This window comes from Benincasa hispida, chromosome 2 (assembly GCF_009727055.1).
Source record: "Benincasa hispida cultivar B227 chromosome 2, ASM972705v1, whole genome shotgun sequence".
In the NCBI taxonomy this organism is placed as follows: domain Eukaryota; kingdom Viridiplantae; phylum Streptophyta; class Magnoliopsida; order Cucurbitales; family Cucurbitaceae; genus Benincasa; species Benincasa hispida.
In genome coordinates, this window is record NC_052350.1 from 23,892,880 (window position 1) to 23,915,396 (window position 22,517).

At 31.0% G+C, this 22,517-nt stretch overlaps 2 protein-coding genes across 2 annotated transcripts; both read right to left on the reverse strand.

The window, feature by feature from the left end:
* Nucleotides 1–6,666: 6,666 nt before the first annotated feature.
* Nucleotides 6,667–10,038, reverse strand: LOC120071773 (histone H2B.4-like). Its single transcript, XM_039024157.1, has 2 exons — nucleotides 9,779–10,038; nucleotides 6,667–7,046 (listed from the first exon to the last, which is right to left on the reverse strand). The coding sequence occupies exons 1-2, from the start codon at nucleotides 9,903–9,905 to the stop codon at nucleotides 6,928–6,930; spliced, it is 246 nt and encodes an 81-aa protein (XP_038880085.1). The 5' UTR covers nucleotides 9,906–10,038; the 3' UTR covers nucleotides 6,667–6,927.
* A 917-nt stretch (nucleotides 10,039–10,955) lies between these two features.
* LOC120070624 (NADPH-dependent oxidoreductase 2-alkenal reductase-like) lies at nucleotides 10,956–13,059 on the reverse strand. Its single transcript, XM_039022442.1, has 4 exons — nucleotides 12,725–13,059; nucleotides 12,130–12,310; nucleotides 11,704–11,953; nucleotides 10,956–11,507 (listed from the first exon to the last, which is right to left on the reverse strand). The coding sequence occupies exons 1-4, from the start codon at nucleotides 12,965–12,967 to the stop codon at nucleotides 11,129–11,131; spliced, it is 1,053 nt and encodes a 350-aa protein (XP_038878370.1). The 5' UTR covers nucleotides 12,968–13,059; the 3' UTR covers nucleotides 10,956–11,128.
* Between the last annotated feature and the right edge of the window lie 9,458 nt (nucleotides 13,060–22,517).

Sequence of the window (22,517 nt, forward strand, 5' to 3'; positions counted from 1 at the left end):
TCATATAGAGTTAGAAAAAATCCCTATACTACCATAGTATGAGTACTACTCTGATAATTGATTGTCACCTCAACATCTCTTAATAATTATGAGAAATTTTTCTAGAATTACGGTACTTGCATTTATTGATTATCACGTGATCAACATACTTTTAAAATAATATGTAGTCTACAAACATTAATAAAAACAAATTTCTAGTGTGAACAAATTAAATTAGGTGTATATCCCATCTACTACCAGAAAATTGACCTTTTTCGAAGGTCAAAACCTTCGAAAAAAATATGTAATAGACCTTCGATACATCTTTTTCAAAGGTTATCTCAACCTTTGAAAAGTGTCTGAATAGATCTTGTCGAAAAAACTCTTTCAAAGGTTTACTAACCTTCGAAAAATATTATTTTTCAAATGTCATATATCTTTGATAATTGTCAAATTATTTTTCGATAATTATCTATTATCAAGTGGTCTGTTTCAAAAGTTTTCATTATTTTTAAAGGCTTATCATGTTATTTTCAAAAATTTTAAACCTTCATAAAAACTTATTATCAACAATTGTATATCCTTTGAAAACTCTCTTACAAAACCTTTTAGCACATTTATAGACAAATCTCGGAAGATTGTTTTTACTATTCATCTATAGTACCATGAATTACAAAGTATAAAAATAGAATAGAAAAAATAGACAATGACATAAATGGAAGTAAACTTATATGTCATAAAAGTACACCAAAATACTATTGAATTTTTATAAAATCAAACTACAATTGATCAATTAGAAACAAATTTTTTATGCATCTCATCCATCATTTTCTGAAATCTATCCTCAAAACGATTTTCTAATTCGCTTATTTGATTCCTAAGTGCTTCTATCTCAACCTCTATTTATTGTTCAGATTCTTTTCTTTTTCGTCAAATTCTTGAAGCCATTGTTTAGACTCATTAAGGTGACACTCAAGATCACGTATAGTAGACGATGATCCAAACAACTTAGAAGGAATAACACTTACTCCATAACCACGAACACGTCCGTGTTTCTCTGGTCCAAATACTCGTACGAAAATCTCATCTTTGTTCATGTCAAGTGTACCGTCGATCACTTGAGAAGCATATGATTTCAGTTCTGACTACAAATACAAATTGACATATTAAAATTCAAAACTAACACATATAAATTCAAGTGTTTACAACAAACACATGTCATTTCATGAAAATCTATACATCATCTAGCAACATCAAGGTTTCCCATATCATTTATCATTGCAATATACTCTATCATTCAAATTAATACAACAATTTGCACTCAATTACAACAAAATAAACATTGATGGCTTAACATAATATATTAATTTTAACACAATTATTGGGGGTAATTGTGTTATATAATATAATTGGATACCATCATTCGATCCAATTTGTAGTGTTCTCCATTTCAATTTAAATGTTTTCTAAGTTACATGTTAAAAACAAGAAAAAGAAGAAGATCAACAAAGAATTTACTTACAAAGACTTAGAAAACGTACTAAAAGCTAATGTGTTCTATGCTCTTCTTTATCCCATCACAACAACAACTAAGTATGGTTAGATATTTCCAAATTCAAACTCAACATTTATACATTGCATAAATTCTATCCAAGTTCAAATCTAAACACACATTAAGGAAACTTTTTTAAATCAGTCATTTCTAGAACATAGCAACAAAGATAAATTAATGACCCTTACTCAAACTAACCAATAACACCATATCTATCTATTATTTTGTACTTACCATTTTCTCGTCTATAGTTTCATTCACAGCCAATTTATTATTGCTCAAGTGAGTTAGCTCCCAAATTTTAATTTGACTCGGTTCTTCATTAGTGACTCGAACCTATTTAAGTGAAAAATGTTATATATTAGATAATTTTACTAAATTAAAAGAAGCTTATGTAATTTTTTTTTATTTAATTACCACATTTTCAACTCTTTGTTCTATACTTTGTGAACCATATGTGTGATATACATTCAATTTAGAACGGTTCTTTTGGTTTCTTTCACACATCTCCTCTATTTCAAAAGTAGAGTATGAGCATCAATAAGAAATAAATCAATAAGCACAATTTTTTTTTTATGATATTCAGTTGACTTCCACAACTTTGAAAGATATTCTGCATCTTCTCTTGTAATTTCTGGTGGAATATTTGCTAAAACTTCTCCAACTGTAGCATATTTGTACAACCATTTTTCTTTAAACTCTCTCAAATTATTATAAGATCAATGAATTTGAAGCAATACCAAAGCCTCGTGACCTTCAACTTTAAATCGTTCCTGCAAAAAAAAGATGGTAGTTGTAATAATTATGTAGGAAGTAAATTAAAGGGAAAAAAACTATTATTTTTGCACATACCAATGTAAGCTCAAATAGTTTCCTTTTTGTTGTTGTATCAATATCTCTCCAACTTTTTACTTCAAAGGAGTAAAGTTGACTTGTCTAGCTAAGATAGTGCATTGGCTTTTAAAGATATCAGCATTATCTCCAACGGGTCATTGCTTCCTCCATGATACTTCAAATCTAATCCCATAAGTTAGTTTAACTAGTTTGAGATTACGTGTGGGACCACGTACTTTTCTTACTCTAAAAAAGATTCTAGAAGTAAAAAGAAAGAAAAGAAAGTAGGTTACAAATCAAACATAAATAATGTATACATTATAAAAAAACATGTTACCTCTATTAAGAACTTTTCATGACTAGTAGTTGATCCAATTTCTCCCGTAAACGATGATGAAACTTCTAAACCAACTTTTGCTTTAGATTTTGTTGAAGATTGTTGATCTTCAACTATTTGGTTAGATGTAGATGCAATCGTAGTATTTTGGTGACTATCTTTATTATTGTTGTTGAATCTGCTTCTTATTTTTTTCATCCTTTACACAAATAATGAACTTGTTGGAAAAAAAAAACTAGATAAATAACATAATAAAAATTGAGTATTATTTTAAGAAATAAGAGATATCATATATTATAAAGCTAAAAAGAGATTACCTAACATAAACGACAGAAAAAAAAAATTAAGAATTAAATTCCTCTATTTTTGTCTTCTTCTTCATCTTCTTCTTGACAATCTTCATCTATGATCAAAGGAATATTGTAATAATCTTTTGGATCAACTTTCAACACAAAATACTAAATCGGGTTTCTTCTATCTTCATGGTAAAAAAACTTGTTCAGATTAGCATGCTAATACATGGCTCATTTCTAGCCAATGTGTACATTATATTCACACTAGTTAGTCCATGATCATCTCTTCTAATTCCTTTACCGAGACTCTTGATATTCCATGATTTGCATTTAAACAAAACGACTTTGTTTCCACCCATATATTGCAATTCAATAATATCATGCAATACACCAAAGTACTCTTGATCATTAGTTCCTATCACTACTATCCCACTATTTTGTGTTTTTCTTAAATCATCACCATCCTTGATACGAAATCTAAATACATTAACAATGTATCATTTGTAGCATGTTACATCTTGTGATGGACCTCGAGATAAATCTAATAATTGTTTGTCAACTTTGTTGCTTCCATCAATATATAATTTAGTAACCTACACAGAAAATACTATCAAATATTAAAATGAATAGAAATTGTATAGATGAATAAATATGATAACTATTGTCTTTTCTCACATGATCTTCAAACCATTCCACAAACTCTTTATCATGCTTTCTTTGTGCATTTCTAAGGTCAAAATGTTGTAATCCTTGTATGTGCTCATTAAAAAAATTAAGAAGTTACTTTAGATTCTATTTAAAAATATTTAAAAAAGTTATCACTAAGAGAACTTTTACATACCTAATATATGTAAAGATATCATCACAGTTCTTTAAAATATAGAGATGAGCTTGTCTCCACTCTTGTATCGTTAGCCTTTTTGTTTGTTTGACTGGTCTCATAGGACGACCAATTGGTTTAAAGATAGACATTCCTTCATAAGGATTATGATCATTATATTCATTTCTTCTTTTATGGTTGAACTTAGTTTTTGTGGTGTGAAAATATCTAGTGCAGAACATTACTCATTCATTGTTGATATAACCTTCTACAATAGAACCTTCAGGATGAGTTCGATTGTGTACATAAACTTTTAACTTACTTAAATACCTTTCAAATGGGTACATTCACCTATATTGAACTGGTCCACCAACTCTAACCTCATTTGGTAAATGGATTAATAAATGCACCATTATATCAAAAGACGATGGAGGAAACATCATTTCCATTTTACAAAGAAGTTTTGTTATTTCAACTTCAAGAAGATTTATATCGTCCACTTTAACCACTTTTGAGCATAAGATCTTAAAAATCTGCTCAATTTAATCAATACATCACGAACTTTCTTTCTCATTAATCCTTGAAGTGCATATGGAAGCAAATATTCCATCATAATATGACAGTCATGACTTTGCTTTCCAACAGTAGAAGAGAATCCATTTAGAACTTTTAATTTCTTCAAATACTCACCAAATGCATGCCTCTCATCTAATGACAATGTATAACATGAAGCTGGTAAGTATAATTTGTTTTCTTCTTGTATTGGATGCAATTCCTTTCTTATATCCATTTTTTCAAATTAAGACAAGACTTCAAACTATCTTTAGTCTTCCCTTTAATATTCAACAATGTACTCATTACGTTTTCACAAACATTTTTTTCAATATGCGTGACATCTACATTGTGTCGCAATAATAAAGTGCTCCAATAAGGTAGCTCAAAGAGTATGCTTTTCTTAGCCAATCTTTAGAACGTTTTCTCTTATTCACACTCTTGCCAAATACATGTTCTCCAAATTGGTTCACTTTTTCAAGTATATCACTTCCAGACAAATTCTTAGGAGGTAGATTTTCTTCAATAAACCCATCAAACAACTCTAGTTGTAGTCCCATTCATGTTCTATTGGTAAGAAATGACGATGACCCATGTAGCACATCTTTCTACTATTTTTTAAATAAAGTGATCAAGTATCAAAATTACATGAAAGACAAGCTAAAGTACTTCTTGTAATCCAACCAGATAAGTTTCCATATGCTAGAAAATTATTAACAGTCCATAAGAATGCAGCATGTTAAAATTTTGTTTAGTGAAGTATCATAAGTTTCAACCCCTATATCCCATAAGAACTTCAGTTCATCAACTAATGGTTGTAAAAGGATGTCAATATCATTACTAGGGTCTTTGGGTCCCGGAATAAGTAATGATAACATGAAATATTAAATAAGGCTCTTTCATGTGGTAAATTATATGGGATAAGAATAATAGGTCATATTTCCACATGGATTAAATCCATCATTAGCCAATCCAAGTCGAACATTTTGAGGCTCTGAAGCAAATAAACTATATGATTCATCAAGTGTTTTGCAAGCAATAGTGTCAGCAGGATGCCTAAGAACTCCATCATCTACTCATCCATTCAAATGCCAAGTCATACTTGATGCAGTCTTTCTTGACATGTATAATCTTTTTAATCTTGGAGTTAAAAGGGAAAATATGGCAAAACTTTTTTGTGGAATCTTCTTCTTTCTATTTATTTCATTTGGCTTCCACCTAAATTCTCCACAAACTGAACAGCGTAGCATGCATGTATCTTCGAGTAATGAAGCCCTAAATCTTTAAGGATTTTCCTTATTTCATAGTAATTATTAGGTAGATTAATATCTTCTGAAAATGCATCTTTTAATAACAATGAATTATTACTCCAACTTCCAAAAGACTTTAAATGAAACAATTTCATAATGAAAGACAACTAAGAATATTTTTTACACCCAGGGTAAAGCTCTTTTTCTGCATCATTCAACAATCTATAAAACTTAGAAGCGTTCTAATTAGGTTTTCATCATAATCATGGTTATTTGATTCTCCTTTATCAATCCAGTTTGATCCTCTAGTATTTCAAAAACATCTTCACCATCAGTGTCATTATCCTTCATAAGTAAAACTTTCTTCACCGTGCATTGTCCATCTAGTGTAACTTGGAACTATTCCAAACATTAACAAATCTGCTTCAACATCATCTCGAGTCTTAAGTATTGCGTTATTGCATCTTTTACATAGACAAGATATTTGACTAAACGTTGCATGCATAAATGCAAAATCCAAAAAAAACTTCTAACTCCGTTTCTATATTCTTGCAATACTCGATTTTCAATTTGCATCCAACTTCTATCCATGTTATACATTTCTTTGTAAAGTAAAAGATTAACTGAACCAAATTAGTATTTGTCTAAAGGTATGTGCTCAAATGGTCCACTGATTGGTATTGTTCCACATAAGTCATTATTTGAAACATCTCTGAAACAAAGGATACACAATCTAATTAAATAAAGAAAGAGCATTACCTTTTTGCAAACTCAAAAACATACATTATCTCAGCTTAAGATATTGGATTTATCAGGTTGCTCCAAGTTGAGGGTGATTCATCCAAACATTATCTCAAGTATGAAAGAACTAGAAGAGTTAGATTTATGGGAGAGCTTCAAAGGATAGGGAGAAGAAGTCGTATCAAACAAGAACAAAATTGTCAAGAATGAAAATCTTTTGGAATTGAATTATCTACCACGTCTGTCCAATTTAAGGTTAAATAAAATATGTTAATTTATAGAGATATTGGAAACATAATATGCTTCAATAAGAAAAGAGGAAAACTAATAGATGTAGAATGAAGGAAGTTTCAAATACACACCTCACATGGTTGTTTGTTTTCATGTTTAATCATTGAACATGAAAACAAACAACCATCAACACCTAATCCACAACTCTTTATAATGGTGATTCTAAACTTTTATAATCATCCAATCTAACTTGTATCGTTTCTAGGTGAGTTGCATGTCAAGAAGCAGGATATCTTATAAGCTGAAATTTCTGCAAATAAATGCTTCAAAGGATTACATTAATAAATGATATTAACGTCATGTTCAGCTTCAGTAGGATAGAATTCTCCTAGCTTCTGAATTTGAGTAGTTACGGCACTTCCTCTTGACTTCAGTTGCTCTTTTTCTTTGCTGACAGCTGCCAGTCTAGATTGTTAACATTAAATTCCCTATAAACAGGAAAAGTACTATGAACATTTCAATTCTTTCATTGAATAATTGTATCATATCAGCTTTCAAAACTCAACTGCACAAGGGAGATCAACAGAATTAACACTTCTTTGAAATTCCATAGAGAAAAATAAAAGAATTACAGGTGCATACAAAATAAATAGTGAAATTCACAACTACATGAGCAAACTAATAGTGTTTGTATATCAAACCTGAGGCATTTAGACTATATTTCAAAGTCTTGAAGACAAAGCACAATCTCTTCTTTTCAATTGTTGCACATTATTTCAATTCTAAGATGTTTAAATATAATCAAAACTTTTAAACTCCAAATTGAAATCCAGCACATAAACCCTAATTGAATCCATCCATGGTTTATCCAAACCGGGAAAGAAATCGCTAATCTGAGATCAATTGCAAAGATGCGCGGAAATTATAACTCATTAGACTATAAACAATAATAGAACCAATCTTCAGAGATCAATCAAACAGAGCACAATCTTCACAATCATGAATCAATAATCAAGCAGATAATCAAAGGAGTCGCTATAAAACGATTTTCATTCAATTAATTCCAAAATATGTGACAAATGGAAGCGAAATCAACGATTCAAAACAGTTAGGCCACTTTTTACACAAGAAAACCCTAAACTGTATAAATCTAAGAGCTAGGGGTGTTCAAAAAACCCGATGACCCGAAAAAATCGATCAACCCAACCCAACACATACAGTTTGTGTTGGATTATCAACTATTTGGGTTGAGTTGGGTTCAAATAAATGAAAATTTTATGAGTTTATTTGGTTCATGGGTTTATCTAATATAAACCAGACCAACCTGAACCAACCCGAATTTATTATTAATTTTAAAATATATAATTTTTGTTACTTATAACACAATTATTTATACATATATTAGTTTTAATTTTATTTAATTTCAATATTTTTTTTAATAATTTATTCTTCAACAACTCTTAAAAATAGTTTTTTTTTGCACCTTGGAAAGAAAATTTTCACTATATAAATTAAAATTAAGTAGTTAATCTAAATTCAATATATGAAAATAATTAAATTATATTTTTACATATTTACGTTTTGCTTCTTTTTAGAACAAAATTTAAATAAATAATCCGCCAATCAACCGAAATATTTCATGGTTGGGTTGGGTTTATTTTTTAATGGGCTAACAAGAGAAACAACAAATTTTAAAGTTTCATTTGGAAAAATAGCAAAAGAGTTTCAAAATTATAAAAATAGCAAAACGAATTTATATAATAAAAAATACTAATTAGTAAATGGCAAAACTACCCTAAAACAACAAAATTAAATACAAATAAAAAGGTAGATACACTCCTTCAAAAACAATAGGAATACCACAAATATACCCTACCTAGACATTCTAGAACAACAAATAAATAGTATCTAAACATTCCCCCAATATGGTCCTTTATGCAAGAGAAGATGACGAGTAGTCCATGGGGTCATTAGAAACTTATGGATGTATACAACAATGGACTTCCTCCAAGGTGAGAAAGAGCAAAGTTGATCTAAACCTATGAAAAAGGTTTAACTCGTTGTAGAAGCATAGCAAAAACAACAAGATTGCAAAAGTGATTATTTGTTTGTCAAAAAGACAAATTAATGATATAATAATATAATAAGATGATAATAAAGGTAATTGAAAAATACAAAAAATGATCAAATATAAATGTTATATAGTTTATTAGATGATAATATGTATAAAATATTCTGTAAAATCCTAATTAAAATAAAAAAACTGTAATCCGAATTTAGAATAATAAAAAATGTATAAAATAATATAAAAACTAAAAAAGATGTATTTAAGTTAAAATCCAAATGGTGATAAACAAATTAAATATCGATTAATTTGGAATATTTTCGAAAATTGGTTAAATCAAATCAAAACAAATAGCCAATTTGAATCAATTAGGAGAGAAAAATGGAGAAGATATTAGTTTATTTTAAATCAATTCGTGTAGTAGTTATCAAAATCTAATTTTTATATTAAAAATAAAATTCAATTTCAAAAGAGGGAAAAAATTAGGAAAGAGATTGGTTTATTTTAAATCAAATCTTAATTGTAAAGTTATAACAAAAAACAGTAGATTGTTAAAGAAATCACAAGAAAATTGTGTAAGTAACAAAAGTTAGGGAAATGTAGAACAGTCCAACCGATTCTTGTACAATCAACACATAGACCATTTTTTTAGAAAGTGATATTTCTTTTCTCAAAACATTAAAACAACATATACAACTAATTTATTAAAAAGTGAGAAATATACCGCTAATTCATTAAAAATGTATGTATACAGTTATGAAAACAATATAGAAATTTGAATAAAATATATGGATAAAAGAAGTTTTAATAATATATGGATATTTCAAATATAAATTTGGTTGAAAAATCTTGATATTTTATTAAGGTGAGATAAATTCGAAAAGTTGTTAAATATAATCTAAAATAATAATAAAATATAGAGACAAAATTAGGAGTACAGTTGTCTTTGACAACCATCAACAATTATTCTATATATATACCTCGATTCTATTTTCTATTTTGAAATTTGTAGTTTCAAGAATTTAAAAAATTGTGGTTTTGCCATTTTTCAAAATGAAACCTCAAATTGCACCGTACACTCTAATTCCCCTTTTTAATAAGTGTTATTTGTTTTGGTAACTCACCGGGAAGAACAAGACGCACTGCCATTTGGATCCCTCGAGAGGTGATAGTCGGCTTCTTGTTGTAGCGAGCGAGCTTAGAGGATTCCTGAGCAAGTTTCTCGAAAATATCGCTGATGAAACTGGTCATAATTCCCCTGGCTTTGCTGGAGATTCCAGTATCAAGATGAACTTGCTTGAGAACTTTGAAGATGTAGATCTTGTAAGTCTCAATGCTCTTCTTGGCTCTCTTCTTTTTCTTATCGGACGCGTCTTTGGGAAGCTTCCTCTAATCATTAAATCTTAACACATATCTTTTCCAAGATTTTAAACGTCCTTTGATAAATATATATATATTCAAAGGCTTTAATAACCTCCAAATAAAGTAATATTTTTCACTGTTTTTTTAATACCTTCAATAAAAATGGTAGCCTATTTTTCAAAGTTCTTTAATAAATATATATTTTTATCAAAGGTGTTTATTACCTTTGATGAAGAGTAGACTTTTCTCAAAAGTTTTCTAAAACCTTTCATAAAAGGATAATTATATTTTTCAAAGGTTTCTAAAGTCCTTTGATAATTGTGTATCTCTTTTAAAGGTATTTAATAACCTTGGATAAAATTTTATATTTTTAAAGGTTTTTTAAGATCCTTCAGATAGTATCTTTTCCAAAGATTTATAATATCCTTTGATAAATGTATATCCACAAAAAGTACATATTTTTTAAAGGTTTTTTAAGATCTTTCAATAAAAGATAGTATCTTTTCCAAAGGTTTATAATATCCTTTGATAAATGTATATCATTTTCAAGTGTGTTTAAATAACCTTCATAAAAAGTAGATATTTATCAAAGGTTTTTTCAACACCTCCGATAAATATATATATCTTTTTCAAGGGTTTTTATTAACATTCGATAAAAGTATATATTTTTCAAAGGTTTTTTCAAAACCTCTAATAAACATATATCTTTTTCGAAGGTTTTTTATAATCTAATAAAAGATGGTTGAAATGAGTCAATTTTTTTGTAGTGATCTTATAAAGATTGGGAAGTCTAACAACATTAAATGATTTTTTTAGGACAAAGACTTGCAACAAGAAAATGTACTACTGTGGTCCTAGGGGAGCTACTAGCTTCAGTTCTTTAAATTCTTAATATAAACCTAGTGGTAGGTATTATGAAACTACTAGGAGTTGCCAATCTGATAAAGATTGTGGAATCTTTTTATTTCTAACATGGGATCCTCAACATCTTTGATCAAAGGCATATATTTTCGTTAAAATGGTGTCATTTGCTTAGAAATAAAACACACTCCAATAAAGAGTTTGGTTTTCTAAACTTGAAAACAAAGGAAAGTAATTCATAATTTCCAACACTAAGCAAGTTTGACAATCTTCTTCCCAATATTATTGCCATGGAAGAGTCCAATGAAAGCAGAGGGAATGTTGTGGAGACCCTCTGATATGTCTTCGACGGCCTTCATCTCACCAGAGCGAAGGTAACCGGCGGTCTTGGATTTAAAATCTTGGAAAACATTCAAATAATCGGAGACTAAAAAGCCTTGGATCTTGATTCTTTTGTACACAATATCCATCATGTTTATGGTACCTCCTTTTCCTTTTGTCGATTTTGTGTACTCTGAAATAACACCACACACTACCACTCTCCCAAATGGGTTCATATTTGCAATCACTGCCTCTAACATCTCGTCACCCACATTGTCGAAATAGATATCGATTCCATTTGGAAAGTACCTACAAAATAATTCTACTTTTATTAAGTACAGGTTAAGACAAATTTTTTTTGGACAACTATAAAGATAGGTACGACCTATGTAACACTCAAGTTTTTTTTTCTTAAAAGTAAGGTTAAACCCATTTGCATAATCTTTTTAGGTTTGATGGTTGTATGGTTGGTAATTCAATGAAAGAAAAATCAGATGTTTCCCACATGGGTAACGTTGATTTCAAGTCTTTTTGTTGGTTGTAGTTGAATGCTTCATCGAATCCAAGCTTCTCTTTTAGTAATGCCACCTTTTGATTAGAACCAGCAGAACCAACAACATAGCAACCTTGTAGCTTTGCAAATTGTCCAACTAAATTCCCAACAGAACCAGAAGCAGCAGATACAAACACATTGTCCCCTTCCTTAACGTTTCCGACATCAAATAAACCAGCATAGGCAGAGAGGCCACTCGTCCCTAATGATAGCACAAAAAGGGGGGGGAAATAATTATTTTAATTTCTCCATAATTTAATGCATTTTGTTGAGTCCATTACAATGTGATTGTCTGTGAAAAACTGTTTGTTAGATTGCGGCAATCCCACTGAATAATTTCTCACAATGATAAACAAGAGGAGTAAATTCAAAATTCACCTAAAATTCCGAGATAGTATGTCAATGGAAATTCCATGGTATCTAGCTTCATTAGAGCGCTTTCTCCAGCTTTAACGACGCTGTATTGAGCCCAATGTATAATCCCTTTAACAAAGTCACCCTTTTGAAATTCAGAGTCGTCTGAATCCATAACTTCTGCCACACCATGAACATCAATCACCTATTTCAAATAAACTCAAACCACCACCAAACATATAAATATCTCGAGCCTTGTAACTAATAAAAAAATCTATAGAACACCTTAGTCTAGTATTATATTAAACGGCAACGAAATTCAAAATCTGAAAGGGATTTTTTTAAAAAAAAAGGGGAAGAGGAACATGATGTGTAGTAGTGGTGACAACGGTTAAAGTATTGTTGACTTTCTTACTGAAATTTCAATTTTACAAATATATCCACATGACCAGATATATCTATAAATAAAAAAAATTATAAAAATTATTCCAGCCATAGATTTTATTATTAGTATATCTACTCATTTTGATATTGAAGATATGGATATGGTTCTAACATATCATCGTCAAATTCGGAATTTACGAATAGATCGACGGATATGGAAGCGGGAGAGAGTTACCTGTCCGGGAATGATATAAGGAGTGACAGATGAAACGGTGTGAGAAGGACTGTGGGTTTTCATACGGTTAATCTGATAAGGGTCAACGGAGACAGAGAGATTTTTAAGGACGATGTCGGCGGAACCGGGCTGGGCGGAGAGACGAAGAGGATGAGATTTGAGCTCGAAATCAGACTCAACCGGGAAGCCGTTGATGTGATGTTTTATTGTTATGAAGCTGTTGTTCTTCATTGCTTCTTCCATGTGTCCTTGAACTTGTTCACTTTTGAATAAGAACCAGAGAGAGATGGAGGTGAAATTCTTGGTTTGATTATTTTTGTGTATATTTGAGCAATTAATTTATAGCCATATAAATGCTTATCCTACCTATTCAAAAGGGTCCTACAAGAAAAAGGTCAGTTGAATATTACTGAAAGAGCAGAGTTATAATAAGTTAATACCAAAGTCGGTCCAAATATTATGAATAGAAAATATGCATCAAGAGTTATTAGGAGTGTTTCCATCCACCTCAAACACACGATAGGGAAAAAAAAGGAAAAATTAAAACGATATTATCCTTTTAAAAACTATTTAGGAAAATATTGTTGTTTTCAAACTAATGTAAAAATATATATATCTTTTTTTAAATAAGTCGAGGGTTGAAAGTTCGACCTAGATAGATCGAATTTTGAACCCTCGACCTTTCCACATTTGCACGTCGAACTTTGAACCCTCGATCTTGCTTGTCTGTTTAATTATAATTCCGGAGACCTTCCTTATAACACTCATAATTATTTGATGTGTTAAAAATAATTTTGTATTGGGAGAGAACGAAAGAGGGAAGATTTTGAGCGAGAGCGAGATTTTGAGAGAGAGCGGGGTTCTGAGAGAGAGCGAGATATTAGTATAAATTTCCCTTTTTTTTCTTTTTTTAATTATTACATATTAGTATAAATTTCCCTTTTTTTTCTTTTTTTAATTATTACACATTCCACCTTCTTCTTTCTTTCTTCCATTATTTTTTTTTAATTTTTCATTTTATAAAAATAATTTCTAAAAATATTTTATTATTATTTATAATTGAAAAAAAAACTCCATCAAAATCTTGGTACCAAATGTACAAAAGGAATCCAAGATCATTATCAATAATACAGTCTTATTTATAGACTTGCATGTGAAGGTTTTGAGTGTTGATTTGATTTATTATGTCCCCAAATTATTATCTAAAAATGTAAATTTGAATATTGAAGTTTTTTTTACCGAATTTTTTAGGTTTAGACTATCTGATGTTATTATTTATGTTAGTGATATTTAAAAGCTTCTATATCAAAATAATTACTATTCATAATATATAAAAAGAATAAATTTAAAAAAATAATATCTCATAAAAATAAAAAAAATGTAAATTAAATATCTCATTTATATAAAAATAATTACAAAAACCAATGTGTCCCAGAAGGCGGACGTCGTTGATTTCGAGCTGGTTGTCGTCGTTGACTTCGAACTTGAGGTTGCTCACTTGATATTGCTCTGGTACCTCTGCAGGCACTTCATAATATAAATATTCATTATGCTCTCCACGACCCTGACCATGTCCATGCACGTATGAAGGCGAAGGACCAACCTTTGAGTCATAATGTCCTAAACCAAATGCTGGCATCATCATCATCGAACTAACATAATCAGTTTGACTCTGCGTCTGCATCATAGGGGGCAACTCTTCCACATTATGTCAACCTCATCAAACTCATCCTCTTCCCGAACAGGTCCTCTATGTCTAGGACCTGGTGGAGGAATAATAGGTATATCGTACATATAATGAATTTCCTCCATATAGCTTTGGTTGTCACTACATATAGCAAGAACCTGGTTCGGATCATTCGCAACCTCACGGAGTCTACGGTTGTTCGATCTCTGTGAATTATAAAATAATTAGATAATATTTAAAATAAATTTAAATTAAAAATAATTAGATAATATTCATTTACCAGATGACCCACAGCTGCTCCCGGACGAGTGACGTAGTGCCTTGTGATATTATTATACCAATGAATATATTATGGAGTGACATCTGTGTCAAACTGTTCAAGAAAAACCCCCACTGCAATAAACCTTGCACGATAGTGCCATCGCACTACCAAATGTGCAACTTTTTCGGATCAATCTTCAGTTCTTAGGTCAATATCTGTCTCTTATACACATCTAGATGTGTATAAGAGACAGGTTCAGAGAGAGCGAGATTGTGAGAGAGAGCGAGATTGTAGGAGAGAGCGAGACGCATACATTCCATAGACATTGGAGATTGTCTTATCCTACAATCTCGCTCTCTCTTACAATCTCGCTCTCTTATACAATCTGTTTCACCCACTTATCTTCCTTGTTGAGGGTTGAAGTTTCGACTTATGTATGTCAAAACTAGCGAGATTTCCTTTTCCTTGTCGAAAGTTGAAGTTTCGACTATGTATGTCGAAACTTCAACCCTCGACAACCCTAATTTATGTATTGTTTTCAAGTTTTTCTTTGTTTGTCGAGTTCTCAACGTTCGACCTCTACTTTGTATAATGTCTGTCTCTTATACACATCTAGATGTGTATAAGAGACAGGTGATCAGATGCCAGTCCAACTGAATAAATCCTAATCTGGAAACCCCATAGAATCTAGATGTGAGCAGTAGCGGTAGTATTCGAGGGTGGAGCGCGATAGTGCGCTGGAGAACTGCCTCTTGATGCCTGCAAGATATTTCTCCAGTAGTACGATCTCGCCATACAACAGATGATCGATGAATGGACTGGTCGTACAAAACATTGGGATCAACAGGTCCTGGGTTTAAAGCCATGATCTGAAAAAAATATTTATTTCTCAATTAAAAAAATATTTGTTTCTCCATGAAAAAGAATAATGTACAACTTAATCAGAAGAATAATGTACAACTTAATCAGAAGAATAATGTACAACTTAACTAAAAGAATAATGTACAACTTAATTAAAAGAATAATGTACAACTTAATCAAAAGAATAATGTATAAGTTAATTAAAAGAATAATGTACAACTTTATAATAAAAAAATTGAATATACAATAAATTTATTTACTTTCCATAGAAATATATATATACATGACCGATGAGAAAAAAAGTTAGTAATCATTAATGAAAAAATAACAATAATAACAGAATTTTGAATTGTAAGAGAGAGCGAGATTCTGAGGAGATTGTAAGAGAGAGCGAGATTGAGAGAGCGAGATTGAGAGCGAGATTGTAAGAGAGAGCGAGATTGAGAGAGCAAGATTGTAAGAGAGAGCGAGATGTTCAGAGAGAGCGAGATTGTGAGAGAGAGCGAGATTGTAGGAGAGAGCGAGACGCATACATTCCATAGACATTGGAGATTGTCTTATCCTACAATCTCGCTCTCTCTTACAATCTCGCTCTCTTATACAATCTGTTTCACCCACTTATCTTCCTTGTTGAGGGTTGAAGTTTCGACTTATGTATGTCAAAACTAGCGAGATTTCCTTTTCCTTGTCGAAGGTTGAAGTTTCGACTATGTATGTCGAAACTTCAACCCTCGACAACCCTAATTTATGTATTGTTTTCAAGTTTTTCTTTGTTTGTCGAGTTCTCAACGTTCGACCTCTACATTATCGAATCCTCAACCCTCGACTTCTAGCCTCGAACTCCCAAAACAACAATATTTCTCGAATAAATTTTAAAACAACAATATTTCTCTAATAAGTTTTGAAAACAACAATATTAATATTAAAGGTCCGAAAAAAAACTATATATAATTATAAAGAGGAATATTTGCATTTCTATTTTAAATCTTATGAAGAGATGTACTATTTAGAGTGTTTTAAACTATATATGCGTATATGTGTGAAAATATCACAATCTAACTATAGATATATGTTTGACTAAATAATCATGTTAATTATCTTTTAAATTTTCATAAATTTCTATAAAATTTCTTTAGAAAGAGAAGATTGGGACTCTTTGTTATAGGATAATTGAGTGGGCTATAAAAAGATGGGTGTGTGAAGCCTTAGATGCATCCAAACATTTTTTTTTTTAATTTTTATTTTGCCATACTTCTCAAATAGTTAAAATTATTGAGATATAACAATAATGTAAAATACTACTCCATTGATTAGAATTTTTAAAAGTTTTTTATGTATTAAAATAAAACTTTAAATTTCACATGTATCACACGTTTTATGAGCTAATATTTTTTTTTTTAAAAAAAAAAAAAAAAAAAAAAAAAGAGAGAGAAAGGTGATCTAAATAAAAAGAATATGTAATAGATTGAAAAAAATTTTGTGGTACAATAATACTAGAATTTTTTTTTGTTCAAGATTCAGGCGCACAAATATTTGTGATCTAAAAAGTAGAAAACAATATAGCTAGCTTATTCTTCACATGCTTTGCACGTGCACAAAGTGCTACCTTAGGGAAAATAGAACAAAAATAAAGGGACTAAAAAGTTTTAGCTTTCAATTTAAAGACATTTTAGAATGTTAGGCATATGAAATGTCTATTTTACCCCTCCAAGGAAAAGCCAACTGATAGTTCTTTCAGGCTCATATTCAATGAATATGAATTCTCTAACCACGGATGAATAGGAAAATTAATATAGAATTAAGTTGATTGATAGTTGTTTTTAGTTTTTTAAAAAATGGAAAAAAAGTGCATAAAAAATTAGTGAGGAAGCATTCGGCCATAAAAAAATAAATAATAATAATCATAATAATCATAATTAAATTAAAGATAATGTTGATGAGGTAGAAATGGAATTAAATGAAGTAAGAGAAATTCTTTTGGGAGTATATTGTTTTAGTGAGAAGAGAAAAAGAAATTTAGAAAAATGTGTGCAAATTGAAATTTTAAGCAATTAGGTACTAAAGTACTGTGTGTAATAGAGGAGAGAGAAGGGTGATTTGGGGGTTTTGGTAATAAGTGGTATTTAGGAATAAATGGTTTGTCTAGGTGATTAAAGTAAGTTTATGCAGTTCATAATTTTACAATAGAGTTCAATTGGAATTTCAGATTGAACTAAAATTAGAAATGGTCACAATTAATGCAGTTCAAGAATTTCAGTCGAAATGTTGAAATTTTGAGATTTCGATATGTTCGAAGTTTTGGTACAGGAAACTTAACTTTGTGAGTGGTTTATTTTACAAATTTTTTTTATTACTTAACTATTACAAGATTTCATGAAATTATGTATAATTTTAGAAGAATGGAAATGTGATTACCAAAAACTATCTATGAATTCAAGATTTTCGAGTAAAGTCATGTTTCTAACAAGATTTTGTGTCTCAAAGTGTTTTTGACAAAATGTGTTTCATGTGAAATTCTTATGCCATTCAAAAGAAAGATAATGGTTTTAGAATGACTTACGGGTTATTGTGAAAGTAAAAATTTTTAAAAGTGACAAGTTTTATGTTTTATGTTTTGAAGTGGTTTTCAACCACTAGATCGATGTATCCATGGTGATTTCCCACTCCACTGACATAAATGTATTTTCGTAGTATAGTCATGATATAAATGAGATCTTTGGGATCCACTTCGGTACACACATAGGCTTTGAATCATGCGTCGGAGTGTTTTGCTTTTTGAGGATTGCTCTACATGTACGGATGACCATGTTTCTTTATTATTTACTTTAAGATTACTCAGTGAGTAGTATGACCATGTTTGCTTTGCTATGCATCTAAAGCTTGCTCAATGTATAGTATAACCATGTTTCTCTGTTATATACGTTGAGTTACTTCGGATATAGAATGACCACGTATGGATACAGGTTTGGTAAAAGTTTTTACAAGTTCATATTTACGATTGCAAGAGAATGCTCATGATTTTATTTATGTGATAGTTTTTTAAGTTTCTAAATTACTCAGGATTCACATTTATTTACAGAACTCGAATTTCTATTCAAAATGATTATATAATTCTCTAGAATTATTTTTCTATAAATTTTCACCACTCACTAGGCACTTTTAGTTCAACCTTTTATAATTACTTTTCTCACCATGTTTTTCTTGAATTTCAACAAAAATTAGTTGATAAAAAATTGTCACTCAACTCATCAGTTTGTTATTATGTGTAGCCAAGCATAGAATTTTAGTAAGAGTATGGTTGTTGAGATGTCTAAGTAATATTTTCAATTCATGTTAAGTTCAAGTTCAAGAAGAATTTAAGGATAGGCTTCATTGCATGCTCAAGATTCACTGTTACCACAGCTTGTCCGAGGTTCAGGTAGGGTAATCTAGGACAGGATGTGACATGGTCACCGAAGGTGATTGGTGTAGGGCGATGGTAAACATGACGTACAACACAGTGGAAGTGAAGTAGATGACTTTTGAGAGAGTTTAATCATTAGACACTTAAAACTCATGTATTTCAAAATCCATTTTGAGTGGTTGCCAAACACTTAAATTTTTTTCTTAAATGACTTATTTTTTAAATTGAACACTTGAAAAGGTATTTTAAATACGTCCTAAGTGTTTTGGTAATATCTTAAAATAAAAGTGTTTTGGCAATGAAAATGAATTTCTAATTCAGTAAAGAAGTCTACGAAATGGGTACTTTATGTTAAATGCATTGATGAGAATTGTAAATGGAGATTGAAAGTAATCAAATAATTTAAAGTTTTATAAATATATTCAAGATTTCAAGTATGTAAGGGGATGATTGGCTCACAAACATGAATTGGGTTAAGTTGGTATAATATACCAACTCATTGTTTGGCCCACCAACTTTAAATGTTGGTGGAGTTGAGTTGGTATATTTTACCAACTCACCCCAACTCTCCATTCTTCCCATATTTTCAATGGCTCCACCCATTGGTCACTGTCATACTCTAAGAACTAACTCCAGGCTCTAACAACTACTTCCAATGACCAACTTCGGACTCCGACAACCACCTCTATTGACCAACTTCGGACTCCGACAACCACCTCCATTGACCAACTTCGGGCTTCAACAACCACCTTAGGTGACAATTCTAACGACGAAATGCAGACTCTAACAACCACCTTTAATGACAGCTCCGACGACCAACTCCGACAACCAATTTTGGCCTCTGACAACCACCTCTAGTGACCCAACTCCGACAACCACCTTCACACTACCAACTCCGATAATCAATTGGCTTTGACAACAAGCTCTGATGACCAACTTTGACAATCACCTTCGTAGGCCCAGACAACCACCTAAGACTACAAATTCCGATGAAAACCACCTTCGATGATCACCTTTGAGCGAGCAACTCCAACAACCAACTCAAGGCTTCGAAAACCACCTTCGACGAAAAACTCCGACAACCAACTCTAATACCACCTTCATGTGACTAACTTCGGACTCCAGCAAAAAAACATCTTAGATTATCAACTTCGACAACTACTTCCGACTACTATAAGACTGATGACTGTTAAAGTATGTTATAGGGTTGTTGATTATATAAAAAATATTATTTTGTCTATATTAAATGCAATATTTATATGTAATAAATTCACATATTAAATGAGTGTTAAGAATATTTAGACAAAAAAGTATGTATGTAGTTGAAAAGGGACCTTTAATATTAATATTGTTGTTTTCAAAACTTATTAGAGAAATATTGTTGTTTTGGGAGTTCGAGGCTAGAAGCCGAGGGTTGAGGATTCGATTAATGTAGAGGCGAACGTTGAGAACTCGACAAACAAAGAAAAACTTGGAAACAATACGTAAATTAGGGTTGTCGAGGGTTGAAGTTTCGACATACATAAGTCGGAACTTCAACCCTCGACAAGGAAAGAAAATCTCGCTAGTTTTGACATCCATAAGTCGAAACTTCAACCCTCGACAAGTTAAGAAAGTGGGTGAAGCAGATTGTAAGAGAGAGCGAGATTGTAGGAGATAGCGAGATTGTAGGCGAGAGCGAGATTGAGAGAGCGGGATTGTAGGAGAGAGCGAGATTGTAGGATGGGACAATCTCCAACGTCTATGGAATGTATGTGACTCGCTCTCTCCTACAATCTCACTCTCAATCTCGCTCTGTCTCACAATCTCGCTCTCTCCTACAATTTCGCTCTCTCTTATAATCTCGCTCAGAATCTTGCTCTCTCTTACAATTCAAAATTTTGTTATTGTTGTTACTTTTTCATTAATGATTACTAGCTTTCTTTCTCATTGGTCATGTGTATATATATCTATATATATTTCAATGGAAAGTAAATAAATTTATTGTATATTCAATTTTTTTTATTATAAAGTTGTACATTATTCTTCTAATTAACTTGTACATTATTCTTTTAATTAAGTTGTACATTGTTCTTCTAATTAACTTGTACATTATTCTTTTAGTTAAGTTGTACATTATTCTTTTAATTAAGTTGTACATTATTCTTTTAATTAAGTTGTACATTATTTTTTTAATTAAGTTGTACATTATTCTTCTAATTAAGTTGTACATTATTCTTCTAATTAAGTTGTACTTCATTATTCTAATTAAGTTGTACATTATTCTTTTAATTAAGTTGTACAATATTCTTCTAATTAAGTTATATATTATTCTTTTAATTAAGTTATACATTATTCTTCTAATTAAGTTTAATATGATTAGGAACACAATTTTGTAAGCTCACAGATGATGCAGACGACGAAAACGTCATAAGAAATGCGCGAGCATATATACTACAAATGATGGGTGGAAATCTGTTTTCAGATAAATCAAGTCATTTTGTTCACTTGATGTTCTTGCCACTATTAGCTAACCTCCATGATGCGGGCGATATTCATGGGGTAGAGCATGCTTGGCATGGTTGTATAGACAACTATGCAGAGTAACAAGAGATAGCTGGGCTTCTCATACTTTTGCAACTATGGACTTGAGAGCGATTTCCAATAATGGCTTCACAGCTACAACATATTAATGACGCTTAAGTTGGACGAGCCTACGATTCTCAGTATGTTGTTTTAATTCAATTTAATTTTTATATCATTGATCTAGTTAATATAAATTCTAAATTATCAATTTAAAAATTTAGGTGGAGAGACAAATTTTGTGTGACTAGGACAGCCACACATGTAGTCAGCCAGTATAGATACATGTTTGATCAGCTTCAACTTGAACAAGTACATTACACTAAACCTAATTAATTATTTTATACACATTTTTATTGTATTTGTCTTTAATATTCTCTAATACAATATTTTGTGTTTCAGGTTATTTTGGAGTCGTACAAAATTATTATGCGTATTTTGCCTAATTTTTGTACAAATGGTCAAAACATATGGCAGACGATGAGTCCTCTCATATTTTTTCACATTGGTGAGTGGCATCTTCCTGACAGGGTGATGAGACAATTCGGTTTTCAGCAGAATGTCCCATTGCCTTGTAATACTGAACCCGTACTGCATGATATTGACCTAAGGACTGGAGATTGGTCTGAAAAAGTTACACATTTGGTAGTGCGATAGCACTATCGTGCAAGGTTTATTGCAGTAGGGGTTTCTCTTGAACAGTTTGACACATATGTCACTCCAGAATATATTCATTAGTATAATAATATCACAAGGCACTACGTTACTCGTATGGGAGCAGCTGTGGGTCATCTGGTAAATGAATATTATCTAATTATTTTTAATTTAAATTTAATTTAAATATTGTCTAATTGTTTTATAATTCACAGAGATCGAACAACTGTAGACTCTGTAGGTTGCGAATGATCCGAACTAGGTTCTTGCTATATGTAGTGACAACCAAAGCTATATGAAGGAAATTCATTATATGTACGATATACCTATTGTTCCTCCACCAGCTCCTAGACGTAGAGGACCT